Here is a 14,950-nt window from a genome sequence, read left to right as displayed (position 1 = left end):
TTAACAGGGTTGCAGGTACATAATAAACATACAGAGACTTAAAGTATTTCTTTAAACTGACATTTAGAAATACAATACCAATTACAATCACTCAAAAAATGAAATACTTAGATGTAAGTCTAACAAAACATATATAGGTCTTACATGCTGAAAACTATAAAATGCTAATCAAAGAAATCAAATATCTACATAGAGAGGCATACCAAGTTTATAGATTAGAAGACTCAAAATAGTATATATGTCAGTTCTCTCCACACTGATACACAGCTTTAACATATATCCCAACAAGATTTTTTGTAGATTTTATATGGAAAGGCAAAAGTACTTAGAATAGCTAAAACAATTTTGAAAAAGAATAAAATTGAAAGAATCAGTCTGATTTCAAAGTTTATTATGTAGCTATACTAACCAAGAATGTGTGGTATTGGCAGAGGTATAGACACATATCAATAGAAAAGAGCAGAAAACTCAGACATAGACCAACACAAATATGCCCAAGTAATTTTTTTACAAAGATCCAAGAGCACGTCAGCAGAGAAAAGATCGCTTTTTCAACAAATAGTTCTAGAGCAATCGGATATCCATAGATTTAAAAAACATTTTTTTAATGTTTATTTTTGAGAGAGAGACAGAGACAGAACAGGGGAGGGGCAGAGAGAGAGAGGGAGACATAGAATCTGAAACAGACTCTGTTTCAGACTCCAGGCTCTGAGCTGTCAGCGTGGGGCTTGAACTCAGGAACCACAAGATCGTGACCTGAGCCAAAGTCAGACATTTAACTGACTGAGCCACCCAGGCACCCCTTCATAGATTTTTTAAAAAATGAATCTCAATATAAATTTCACATCTTACACAAAAATTAACTCAAACGTACAACTGTACAACTTAGGGAGAAAAAAACATAGGAAGCCTTAGGAGGGCTCTAGGGCTAAGCAAAGAGTTCATGGATTTGACACCAAACATATAAAAGGAAAAATTGATAAATTAAACTTCATCCACACCACAAGCTTCTGCTCTGGAAAAGACCCTGCTCAGGGTGAAAAGACAAATTACAGACTCGGGGGAAATATTTGTAAACCACAGATCTGAGAAAAAACTAGTATCTAAAATATAAAAACTTTCAAAACAGAGTTTAAAAAAAAAAGCCCAATTAGAAAATAGGCAAAAGACATGGAGATATTCATTGCAGAGCATATGTAGGTTGCTATTAAGTAGGTGAAGAGATGTTTTAACATCCTAAAACGTGAGAGAAATGCAATTAAAACTATGAGATACCACTATACACGTATTAGAATGGCTAACATAAATAAGCGACACCAAATCCTAGCAAGGATGCAGAGAAGCTAGATTACTCATACATTGCTGGTTAAAATGTAGAATAGTAATTCTGGAACACATTTAGCACTTCCTTTAAAAACTAAACCTGCAACGACCACACAACCCAGCAACTGCCTTCCTCGGCATTCATGCCAGAGAAAAGAAGAGTTGGGTTCACAGAAAACTTGTACACTGACGTTTGTAGCAGTTTTATTCATAGTGGCCCAAATTGGAAATAACCCAGATACCCTTTAGTGAATGAATGGTTACAGGGTCGCACATGTACAGAATACTACTGAGTAATAAAAATGAACTAAATGAATGAACTGTCACTAAAACAGCCTGGGTGAATCTCCAGAAAATTATGCTGAGTGAAAAAAGCTAATCTGCAAAGGTTCCATACTATCTGATTCTATTTCTATTACATTTTTGAACTGAAAGAATGGAAACGGAAAACAGATTTGTGGTTGCTAGGTGGTTAAAGAGGAGTCAGAGGAGAGAGGGGGGAAGTGGGCTGTACGAGGGCATTATGAGGGATCCTTGTAGTGATGGAAATATTCTGTATCTTGACCGTATCAGTGTCAATACCCTGGTTGTGCTATTGTACTATAAATTTGCAAGATGTTTCCATTGGGGAAAGCTGGGGAAAGGGTGCGTGGGATGTCTCTGTAATTTCTTATACCACATGTGAATCTACAATACCTCAAAATGTTTAATTAGAAAGGAAAAGTAATTGCTTTCTTCCCACCTTTCTAGTTTGTACCAGAAGAATAGTAGAATGGTGTATTTAAACCACAGTAGATACTTTTCAGCCTCTTGACTTGCAAACTACCACCAAACCTCAGCCAGGCACATGTTTTTCCAGACTGTGGGGTTTTTTAATGGCATCCAGCTAATAATGAAAAAATAATTTCTTGTTCTGGACTGCCCTTATCATAAAGAGGCAATAATGATGATGGTCACAGGATGTGGTGTTGATGATAGTGACAAAAAGTTCAAGATAAAAGTACAAGTACCTCGTACTATTTTTTTCTTTTTTACCACATCTCCGGAAGTCTGATAATGTTAACCATTTCTTTTAAAAATACATGTTTATTTCTCAGCTGCAACTTATGGTAAGAAAGAGCAAAATTGGTTTAGGCTAAAGTGATAAAAGTGAAAGTGAGTCATTTAAAACAAGGTCACGCTTGTTGTGTGCAGCCAGCCTTCACTTCTTCCAGTGATTGTGCCTCCCTGCCTATTCCGGGGCCACGATACAGTGTCGGTCACCTTGACATCATCAACCAGTTCCACTCCACAGCCAGTCGTTGCATTTGTCGTGCTGTAGGCATCGAAACTAAGGACAATAGAAATGGGCCTCAGTGCTCCCTCTCTCCCCACTGCCTCTCTTTTAATCCGGCCCGGTAAACTGAAGTGAACTTTCAAATGAGTAAGATAGAACCTCTTCCTTCTTCATACACTTGTTCCAGCTTTTCTACCTATGAAAATGGCAAGACTCATAACCCTTAGTTCTCCCAAGTCAAAATCTTCCTAGTGAGCCTCTTCTTGGTTGTTAATGCCCTCTTCCAACAATGCTAAGTTATAGTGAACATGTGTAATTAAAGAGCTAAAACTTGGAGCTATATCCCATTCACTCGATATCCAGGCAAAGGTCATTTTGAGAAGAAAATTAAGTCAGCATGACCCAATATACCTCATATTCTTATTGTTAATACCTTTAATCACTGTCTTAAAGAATCTAGCCCACAGAGGGCCACCTGGGTGGCTCAGTCGGTTAAAGTGTCTGACTCTTGGTTTTGGCTCAGGTCATGATCTCATGGTTTTGTGGGTTCAAGCCCGGCATCAGGCTCTGTGCTGCCAGCACGGAGCCTGCTTGGGATTCTCTCTCTCTGTCCCTCTGTCTCTGCTCCTCCCCAACTCATGTTGTCTCTGTCTCTCTCAAAATTAATAAATAAACTTAAAAAAAAAAAAAAAAAAGAAGAAGAGCCTAGATTTATGTGATTTTCCTGCATTTAGTTTTTGTTCTTTGTCTGCTTTCGAAAAGGAAGGAAAGAAACTTTTTAGTTCTTACCCTGAACCTGGCCCTTCAGGTGTGTTAACTATTTTGTCCTTAAATGATAATGGTAAAAATTACTAATGTAAGTATAGAGCTTTGTAGTTGACGGCATGAGTTCTTATATACGGTTTCAGTGATCTTCACACCCGGCCAGAGATGAGGAAATGAAAACTCTGCAGTCTTCTAGTTTCTCAGTTAGAGCCAATCTTCACATTTCTTGCCTTCGCCAAATTCTGTGCTCCTTTGCGTAGGCCACATTGCTTCTTGGGAGTGTATAGTTTCCCCTTGGTTGTGAGTAGTGGCAAAGCGGGACTCCGGAGTTTTGCATTCTTTCCTGAACAGCTCAGCAAGGGAAAAGGGCAGTTATGAGACTAGAAGGTGGATGAATACCGACTATGAGGATTAAAGCTCCCTGCTGAGGTTTTATCTTTTCTTTCCTTTCAGGATGGCAATGACACGGAGAACTATGTTCCAGAAGGGGGAGGTGCATAACAAACCATCAGGATTCTGGGGAATGATAAAAAGTGTTACCACTTCAGCACCAGGAAGTGAAAGTATCCTTTATCCCTCTGCCTGATTCTTTTTTTCAACTCTGGACCAAGGCCAGAAGAAAAAAGTAGTGTTGGGATGGTCTTCTCTAAGGTACCTGACTGCATCAGAGTCCAGGTGGCCAGGGCTAGGCTTAGGAAATACAGAGTCATCTCTCCAGTGCCCCTAAAAGATCATAAAATGATTGTCTTTGAGCTCAAGAAATCCTAAAAGTCACTCTTTCCATTTTACAGATGAGAAAATAGACCCAGAGAGGTTAAGTCACACTGTGGTTTGTGGCAAAGATAGGACCTCCTTTTAGTTCTTTCCTCTACACTATTCTATTTCCCAGGTCTGAAAAACTAGCATAAAACACAGTGACTCCCGAAAATGGATGGTTTGTATGTATATGAGCTGGTAAGGGCCCATTTCTAAAGCGATCGGTATTGCTAAACAACTTTTAAGCAGCACTGTATCTTCATTGACTTTTAGTTTGAAGGATGAAGGATATTGGGTTTAATGGGTTGTTCTTGGCCCAGTCGGTTGCAGTGTTTGATTCCCAGATTGAGCAACAAAATCTCTTTGTGTCTACCAGGCTATTAAGTCAAAATTGCTGGGGGGGGGGGGGGGGGGGGCTGGGATGAGATAGCATGTTCCTCCTTCCTTCTCTAGCCTGAGGGAAGTACAAATTCCCTTTTGCTTCAATTGGAGGAAAAGGATGTAATCTGTCCTTGCTATAAATTGTGACATATCTTTCCGGTGTCAAATGTAGGTAAGAATTGGACCGAAGAAAGGCAGGATGACCATGAGAGAAGAAAAAAAGCATTACATTGAATTCATTTACCCTGGAGACATTTATTTCATATCTTCTATTTCCAGGCAGAGTCCTAAGGGATAAAATGATGAACAGAGTATGTACCCTCTCTCCTCAAGAAGCTGACCATCTAGTCATGGGAGAGGCAGACATGTAACTAGTTAAACCCTGTTGTTTGGTGGCCTGGACCATCCCAGTAGCAGCCACTACTGAAGAAGGAGCCGAAGGGCACTATGGTGATTTGAGCAGTACAGGCATACCTCAGAGATGTTACAGGTGTGGGTCCAGAACATCGCAATAAAGCAAATATCGCCATAAAGTGAGTCAGATGAATATTTCGGTTTCCCAGTACATATAAAAGTTTTGTTCACACTATACTGTATCCTATTGAGTGTGCAATAACATTCTTAAAAAAAAAAATGTACATACCTTAGTTTAAACTATCGCTAAAAAATGCTAATCATTACCTGAACTTTGAGTGGTAATCGCTGATCACAAATCACCATAACAAATGTAATAATGAAAAAGCTTGAAATACAGTGAAAATTACCAAAATGTGATACATTTTGGTAGAGACACAAATGGTGCCCATAGACTTGTCCAATGCAGGATTGCCACAACCTTCCATTTGTTTAAAAAAAAAAAAAAAAGGGAGGGGGTGAAGGGGGCAGTATCTGCAGAAGGCAGTAAAATGCCTGCCTCTAGCAGAAAAAGTCACAGAGTTAGGGAGGCTCTGGACCAAAGTGAATCTTCTGACTTGGGCTATTTTCACTATTTTTTATGACTTTAAAGTCCATAAAAGCTAAAGTTTAGGTTTAAGCTATCTTAGTGATAGTAAGTCAAATCAGCAAAAGTATCAGGATTAAAATTATTTCCCTCTCTGAGCCCCTGTTTCCTCAATGGAGACAATAACAGGCCCTCACTGAGTTCTTGGAAAGTAGCATAGTGCAATGGAAAGAGCAGACCTTGGAGGAAGGCATATGTGAGCTTTACTTTCCTTATCTGCAAAATGGGTAATAACACCTATCTCATGGGACTTTATGAGAATAATAGAAGATAATGTCTATAAAGAACTAAAGAAGGGAATGTTTATAAATCCCAGCCTGTATTAAACTCAGTAGTGTTAATTCCCTTTCCTAACATTATATTTATTCAGATAATTTAGGGGGAAATTACGCAATATTATAGGAGTTTTACTATGTAACTATTTGAGATTTCAAGATTACATTTGACTTACTCTAATTAGATAAAGAAAAGCAACAACAAAACCATCTGTCTGAGCCACTTGAACTAGTGAGAAACTGAATGGTAGGTATTTGGTAATGCTCTTGGGGGTGAAGCTTTTTCACACCTGTGTTGGAGGTTGGGAAAACTGCTCTGAAGGAGTACTGCTGGCCATGAAGCAGGAAATTGAATATCCAGGCTAGGAGAAACCAAAAGCATATGATTTCTTCATTGCTATTTCTTGAAACTTCTATGTGATTTAAACCTTGATGCCCATTTTGTGCCAGATCTCACTCTTATCCAACAGGAAGTGGATGCTTTGGAAGAACTAAGCAGGCAGCTTTTTCTGGAAACAGCTGATCTGTATGCTACCAAGGTACAGAGAAAGGAAACGGAAGTGTGGTTTTTAATCAGTACGATTGAAGGCAGAACAAGACTAAATAGCTTTGTAGCATCCTCTATGGCCACCCAGCACAAGAGAGACCTCATAGCTCCAGTATCAGCCATGAAGCATTAAGAGTCTGTTCTTCATGACATTGTTCCTACCCCCTAGCAAAATTCTTAATGGAACGCTCTCAACAATAAAAATTAGTGGGATAGTCAGGCGAGGTTTTTTCAACATCTGGGAAGATGGCTCACACCACCCCCTACTGATTCAGGGTCAAGATGGTAGCTCCTCTGGTTGCTTTTTATTCCTATAGAAGTTAATAATATTGCAAGAGTGATGCCATGATCTAGCCAGACCAAGAAGTGACCTAACTTTCCTCAAGTTAAAATGCCATATAATTTATGTAAAAATGCCATATAATTTAAGTATGTAAAATCTATTAGCTAAGGTCATTCAAACTATTTTTATCCTTTTGAAGGATCACTTCATTGGAATAGCCATAATATAGAGGTAGCATAGGCTTTGAAGACCGACTTGAGCTTCAATTCCCCTACTCACTATCTGTGTGACCTTGGGCAAGTTATCTAACACCCCCCCACCCCCACCCCGTAAGCCTCAGTTTTCTCCTGTGTAAGATTAAGATAATAGAACATAGAAGAGTTGTTATAAAAATTAAAGGAGATAATGTATGTAAGGTGTTTATCCCAGTTTGGTGCTTAAAGTAAGCATTCAATAAATGTTTCCCACTAGTATTATTTTAATATTATGAAGCCATGTGTGGGTTTTTCGCTCTGGCAAAACAGTGATTCATGGAGGCAGGAATGTTTTAGCTGAGTATAAAGTTTACATTTTGCTGAGACTAACCATGTTCTGTATTTGTTTTCCCTCAGGAGAGAATAGAATATTCCAAAACATTTAAGGGAAAATACTTCAATTTTCTGGGTTACTTTTTCTCTATTTACTGTGTTTGGAAAATTTTCATGGTAAGTATATTAGTTTTAACTGTCAGGGTTTAGGTTATTTTCCCTGGTAATGGCAGAGAGAAAAGTAGGTTTGTAAATTCTAAATCCAAAGGAGTCAACAGAGAATGATATTGTTCACATCCCCGAGCCTGACTCTCCCCCTTTTCTTTTTAAAAAAATTTTTTTAATGTTTGGGATGCGTGGGTGGCTCGGCCGGTTAAGCGTCCAACTTCTGCTCAGGTCATGATTTCATGGTTCATGAGTTTGAGCCCCACGTTGAGCTCTGTGCTGACAGCTCAGAGGCTGGAGCCTCCTTCGGATTCTGGGTCTCCCTGTCTCTCTACCCCTCTTATGCTTGTGCACGTTCTTTCTCAAAAATAAATAAACATTAAAAAAAAATTTTTTTTTAACTTAATGTTTATTTATTTTGAGAGAGAGGGAGGGAGAATGAGCAGGGGAGGGGCAGAGAGGGAGGGAGAAAGAATCCTCAACAGCCTCCACGTTGTCAATTCTGAGCTCAAAGCAGGGTGCAATCTCATGGACCGTGAGATCATGACCTGAGCCGAAATCAAGAGTTGGATGCTTAAGGGACTGAGCCACACCCAGGTGCCCCTCCCCCCACATCTCATTTTTATGTCACATAGAAAAGAGGAATTGTATTTTTCTTCAGTCAGAAATCATTAGTAAGGTCTTAGTTTATAAACTACATGAAAGGAATACAAAGGTTTTTTTATTTTACACTCTGCCCTCCATATTATCCATGAGTATATCTATGTAATACAATCCCTACCTTCAGCTCAGAACAGAAACTACTCCTTTTTAATCATGTGTATATACCTAAAAAAATTAAATACAAAGTAAATTCCAAAACATTATTTCTACAGATAAATTCATCTTATGTGGCACTCTCAATGCCATATTCTTTATGTGCATTTTGTGTACATTCATTTTGTGTCTCATCTGTAGGTATTCGTGGATTTCAGTGTGATTACAGAAAAGGCTGATTGGACTTTCTGTTTTGGTGACTTTCCTACTGGGGCTGTGTTTGCACAAAGAGGAGCTTTGTCAGCTTGTTAATTTTGATCAGTATAGATGAATGGAAGATTCTGGATTTTAATGGATCTAATGTTATAATAAATTGATGTCAATGCCTATTCAGAGGACCTTTTTAAATCCTGATTCATTCAGTGGAGAAGATAAATGAAGATAGTATGTTCAATTAACTAAGCTACTAAAAAGTTTTTCCCAAGACATAGCCTTTAGAGGAGCATATCATTTTTAACAGCTTTATGGAGGTGTAATTGACATTCAGTAAAGTGCACATATTTAAAGGGTATAGTTGGGTAAGTTTTGACCTATGTATACACCTGTCCAACAACTATCACCACACTTTGGAGAGAACATACCCATCCATCACTTCCAAAAGCTTCCTTGTACCCCCTTGTAATGTCTCTCTCATGTGTCCCCAGGTAACCACTTATATTTTCTAGAATTTTATGTATATAGAGTCTTAAATTATGTACCCTTTTTCTGTCTGGCAGCTTTTACTCAGCATAATTACTTTATGTTTCATTCATGTTATCGTGTGGTCAATAGTTTATTCCTTCTCATTGCTGAGTAGTATTCCGTTGTGTTGTTGTACCACAGTCTGTTTATCTGTTCACCTGCTGATGGGTATTTGTTTCCACTTTGGGGATGTTACAAATACAGCTGCTGTGAACATCTGTGTACAAGTTTGTATGTGGACATGTGCTCTCTTTCCTGTTATGAGGAAACACTTAGGCTAGGTCACATGGCAAATGTATGAAATGGCCAAACTTTTCCAAAGAGGTTGTACCCTATTACATTCCCACCTGCAGTGTTTGAGAATTTTGTTTACTCCACATCCGTGCTGACATTTTGTAGTCAGTCTTTTAGACATTCTAATAGGTATGAGGTGGCATTGAATTGTTTAATTTGTATTTTCCTAATGCCTAATGATGTTGAACAACTTTTCATGTGTTGATTTGCCACCTGTATATGTGAGAGGGTGGGGTAACTATTTGCCATCTTTTAAATTAGGCTTCTTTTTTATTGGGTTTTGTATATTTTTCACTGCATTCTGGAAACCCTTTATCAAATGTGATTTTCACATATTCTCTCCCAGTCACTGGCTTGGCTTGTCATTCTCTTAGTAGTATCTTTCAAAGAATTGAAGTTCTTAATTTCAATGAAGTCTGCTGTATCTTTTGTTTTCTATCATGGGTTATGCTTTTGGTGTTGTATCTAAGAAATCTTGGCCTAACCCAAGGTCACAAAGATATTTTTCTTGTCTTATTCTATACATTTTATAGTTTGAGGTTTTTACATTTAGGTCCATGATCCATCTGGTGTTAATTTTCTCATATGATGTTGGAGTGTGGATCCAAGTTCATTTTTTTCGCAGAGATATCTACTTGTTGTAGCACCATTTGTGGAAAAGATTATCCTTTCTCCATTGAATTGACTTTGCAATTTTGTCAAAAACTAATTGACCATATATTTTTTTCTATTTGTTTTTTCCTATTGATATATATGTTAATAAGTCTTGAAATAAATAATACTCTTTTTTTCTCCTTTTTTAAAATTTGTTTTGGCCATTCTGTGCCCTTTGCATTTCCATATGAATTTTAGAATCAGTTTTTAATTACTGCTGAATACAAAAATACCTGCTGAAATATGTATTAGAATGTCATTGAATCTTCAGATCAATTTGACTTAATTTTGACTTAATATTGAGTCTTACAATTCATGAACATGGTGTAACCATTTATTTAGATCTTCTGTAGTTTCACTCAGCATTGTTTATAGTTTTTAGTGTATAGATCTTTTACATTTTTCAGATTTATCTCAAATATATTTTTGATGCTATTATAAATGGGAATGTTTTTATAATTTCAGTTTATGAGTGTTACTAGATACACAATTGTATCTAGTATAATTAGGTAGTTACACAGTTGATTCTTGTCTGTTGATTTCATATCCTGCAACCTTGCTAAACCCACTTATTTTTAAAGTTTTTTGTAAATCTCATAGGATTTTTTCTACATAGACAATCTGTTCTCTGCAAATACAGTTTTGCTTCCTTGTTTCTTTTCTGGATGCCTTTTATTTCTTTTCTTCCCTTCCCTTCCCTTCCCTTCCCTTCCCTTCCCTTCCCTTCCCTTCCCTTCCCCTTCTACTCCCCTCCCCTTCCCCTCCCCTTCCTCTCCCCTCCCCTCCATTCCCTTCCCTTCCCTTTCCTTCCCTACCCTTCCCCTCCCTCCCCTCCCCTCCCCTCCCATCCCATCCCATCCCATTCTATCTCATGTTTCTTCTCCGTCAGCCATATCACACCAAAGTACAAAATTAAACAAGTGGTAAGAGCAGTCATCCTAATCTTGTTCTTCATTTTAGGGGGAAAGCATCCAGTCTTATGCCATGAAGTATGGTGTTAGCTGTTGGCTTTTCCTAGATGCCCTTTATCAGGTTGAGGAAGTCCCTTCTATTCATAGTTTCTTGAGTGTTTTTAATCATGAACACGTGTTTGATTTTGTCAAATTCTTTTTCTGCATCTATTGAGAGGACCATATGATATTTTTTCTTTTTAGTTGGCTGGTATAGTATATTACATTGATTCAAAATGTAGCATTTCAGATGTGTGTTGTATTTTTATTTCATTCAGTTCAAAATATGTATAATTCCTTTTCCTTGACTCATGGGTTATTTAGAAGTATGTTATCCAATATTTGGTGATCAGAGGAATATCATCCTGTAATTGATTTCAAGTTTAAACCGTGTGATCTGAGAACGTACTTTGATTTGTCTTAAATTTGATCTCTTCAAATTTATTGAGACTTGTTTTCTGCCCAGAATATTTTCAACCATGGCTAATATCCATCCCATGTGCACTTGAGTAGAATGTGTATTTTGCTCTTGCTGGTTAGAATGTTGTATAAATCTCAATTAGATCAAGTTGGTTGGTAGTATTGTTAGTTTTCTGTATCCTTGCTGATTTTTCTATCTTCTCAGTTATTGAGAGGAGGTGATGACATTTCAAACCATTGTTATGGATTTGTCTATTTCTCTTTTTAGTTCTCTGTGCTTTGTGCGTTTTTTTTTTTTACTTATAATTAACATACAATGTTAGTTTCAGGTGTACAATATATTTGATTCAACAATTCAATACATTGCTGAGTGCTCACCACTATAAGTGTGGTCACCATCTGTTGCCATACGATGTTATACAATATTATAGACCATATTCTATATGCTGTGCATTGCATCTCTGTGATTTATTTATTTTATAACTAAGAATTTGTGCCTCTTAATCCCCTTTATCCATTTCACACATTCCTTTACTTACTTGCCTTCTGGCAACCGCCAATTTGTTATATGTATTTAAGAGTCTGTTTACTTCTTTGTTCATTTGTTTTAAGATTCTGCATGTAAGTAAAATCAGGTGTTCTTTCTTTCCTTGTCTGACTTATTTCACTTAGCATCATACCCTCTAGGACCATCCACGTTATTGCAAATGGCTAGACCACATTCTTTTTTGTGGCTGAGTAATATTCCATTGTATAAATACATCATATCTTTTTTATCCATTCATCTATTGATGGGCACTTGGGTTGCTTCTATATCTCCGCTGTTGTAAATAATGCTGCAGTAAATATAGGGGTGCCTATAGTTTTTCGAATTAGCATTTTCATACTCTTTCTGTAAATACCCAGTAGCAGGATTACTGGATCATATGGTATTTTTATTTTTAATTTTTTGAAAAACCTCCATACTGTTTTCCACAGTGGCTATACCAATTAATGTTCCCACCAACACTGCATAAGGGTTCCTTTTACTTTACATCCTCACCAACACTTGTTATTTCTTGTCTTTTTTATTCTAGGCATTCTGGCAGGTGTAAGGTGATGTCTTATTGTGGTTTTGATTTGCAGTTCCCTGATGACTAGTGATGTTGAACATTTTTTCAAGTGTTTGCGGGCCATCTCTTTGTCTTCTTTGGAAAAATACCTCTTTAGTTCCTCTGCCCACTTTTTAATTGGATTGTGTTTGGGGTGTTGAGTTGTATAAGTTCTTTATATATTTTGGATATTAATCCCTTATCAGATACATCATTTGCAAATACCTTTGCCCGTTAAGTAGGTTGCCTTTTCGTTTTGTTAATGATTTCTTTCACTGTGCAAAAGCTTCTTACTTTGGTGTAGTCCTAGTAGTTAATGTTTGTTTTTGTTTCGCTTGCCTTGCAAGACATATTTACAAAAATGTTGCTATGGTCAGTGTCAGAGTAATTACTGCCTATGTTTTCTTCTAGGAGTTTTACGGTTTCAGATCTCACATTTAGATATGTAATCCACTTTTAGTTTATTTTTGTATGTAGTATAAGAAAGTGGTCCAGTTTCATTCTTTTGCATATAGCTGTCCAGTTTTCCCAACACCATTTATTGAAGAGACAGTCTTTTCTCCACTGTATATTCTTGCCTCCTTTGTCATAGATTAATTGACCGTATAAGCATGGGTTTGTTTCTCACCTCTCTATTTAGTTCTATTGATCTAGCTGTCTGTTTATGTGCCATTACCATACTGTTTTGATTACTACAGTTTAGTAGCATATCTTGAACTCCAGGATTGTGAGACCTCCAACGTTGTTCTTTTTCACGATTGCTTTGGCTGTTCAGGGTGTTCCGTGGTTCCATACAGAAGTTAGGATTATTCGTTCTAGTTCTATGAAAAATACAGTTGGTACTTAGACAGGAATTGCTTGAATGTGTAGATTGCTATGGGTAGCATGGACGTTTTAATAATGCCGATTCTTTCAGTCCTTGAGCACAGAATAACTTTCCATTTGTTTTTGTTGCCTTCAATTTCTTTCATCAATATTTTATAGTTTTCAGAGTATAGGTCTTTATCTCCTTGTTTAAGTTTATTCTTAGATCATCTTTTTTGGTGCAGTTGTAAATAGGATTGTTTTCTTAATTTTTCTTTCTGGTACTTCATTATTAGTATATAGAAATGCAACCAATTTCTGTATATTAATTTTGTACCTGCAACTTTACTGAATTTATTTATAAGTTCTAATAGTTTTTGGTGGCGTCTCTGAGGGTTTCTGTATGTATTATTATGTCATCTGCAGTCAGTTTAACGTCTTCCTTATCATTCTGAATGCTTTCTATTTCTTTTTCTTATCTGACTGCTGGAACTAGGACTTCAATATTAATGTTGAATAAAAGTGGTGAAAGTGGACATCCTTGTCTTCTTCCCAGTCTTAGAGGAAAAGCTCTGTTTTTCACCATTGAGTATGGTATTAGGTGTACATTTTTCATATATGGCCTTTATTATGCTGATGTTTGTTCCTCTAACCCCACTTTGTTCCCTCTAAAACCACTTTATCATGAATGGATGTTGTATTTTCTCAAATGCTTTTTCTGCATCTATTGAGATGAGCATATGGTTTTTATCCTTTATTTTGTTGATTTGGTTTATCATGTGTGATTTGTAAATACTGGATCACCCTGGTATTCCTGGAATAAATTCTGCTTGATCATGGTGGACAGTTTTTTTTAAGAGTATTATTGAATTCAGTCTGCTAAAATTTGTTAAGGAATTTTGTATATATGTACATCAGAAATATTGGCCTGTAGGGGCGCCTGGGTGGCTCAGTCGGTTAAGCGGCCGACTTCGGCTCAGGTCATGATCTCGTGGTCAGTGAGTTCAAGCCCGCGTCAAGCTCTGCTGACAGCTCAGAGCCTGGAGCCTGTTTCAGATTCTGTGTCTCCCTCTCTCTGACCCTCCCCCGTTCATGCTCTGTCTCTTTCTGTCTCAAAAAAAAAAAAAAAGAAATATTGGCCTGTAGCTTTTTTGTTTGTTTGTTTTTGTAGTGTCTGTCTGGTCTTGGTATCAGGGATTTTAAATGCTGGCCTCATAGAGTGAATTTAGAAGTTTCCCTCCTCTTCTATTTTTTGAAATCGTTTGAGAAGAATAGGTATTAACTCTCTTTCTTTCTTTCTATAGATAATGTTACATTAGTTTAAGGTGTACAACAAGCATGGAATATCTTTCCATTTGATTCATCTTCACTTTTTTTCATCAGTGCTTTATAGTTTTCACAGTGTAGGTCTTTCGCCTCTTTGGTGTTAAGTCTTTGTTAAATGTTTGGTAGAATTCACCTGTGGGACGATCTGATCCTGGGCTTCTGTTGTTGTTGTTGTTTTATTATTATTACTGATTGAATTTCATTGCTACTAATTGCTCTGTTTAGATTTTCTATTTCTTCCTGATTCAGTTTTGGAGGATTATATGTTTCTAGGAATTTATCCATTTCTTCTAGTTTGTCCAGTTTGTTGGCATAGTTTTTCATTATAGTCTCTTCTTTCTAAAAAAAATTTTTTTAATGCCTATTTATTTTTGAGAGACACAGAGACAGAATGTGAGTGGGTTAGGGGCAGAGAGAGAGGGAGACAGAATCCAAAGCAGACTCCAGGCTCCAAGCTGTCAGCACAGAGCCCTACGCGGGGCTCAAACTCACGAGCTGTGAGATCAGGACCCGAGCCAAAGTCGGTGGCTCAACCAACTGAGCCACCCAGGCACCCCCGTTATAGTCTCTTCTAATCCTTTGTATTTCTGTCGTGTCAATGGTTATTTCTCCTCCT

The 14,950-nt window shown here is 37.3% G+C and overlaps 1 protein-coding gene across 2 annotated transcripts in view; it reads left to right on the top strand.

Annotated features, from left to right (window-relative positions):
• Window positions 1-14,950, top strand: part of GPR89A (G protein-coupled receptor 89A) — an 84,173-nt gene that overhangs the window by 59,599 nt on the left and 9,624 nt on the right. For both annotated transcript variants that reach the window (XM_058695393.1, XM_058695386.1), the window contains exons 8-10: window positions 3,818-3,927; window positions 6,227-6,315; window positions 7,218-7,310. In XM_058695393.1, the coding sequence (XP_058551376.1) occupies window positions 3,818-3,927; window positions 6,227-6,315; window positions 7,218-7,310 (292 nt within the window). The remainder of the gene's footprint in view (window positions 1-3,817; window positions 3,928-6,226; window positions 6,316-7,217; window positions 7,311-14,950) is intronic.

This window comes from Neofelis nebulosa, chromosome 2 (genome assembly GCF_028018385.1).
Source record: "Neofelis nebulosa isolate mNeoNeb1 chromosome 2, mNeoNeb1.pri, whole genome shotgun sequence".
Classification (NCBI taxonomy): Eukaryota; Metazoa; Chordata; class Mammalia; order Carnivora; family Felidae; genus Neofelis; species Neofelis nebulosa.
This window is presented reverse-complemented; position numbering and strand designations above follow the sequence as displayed.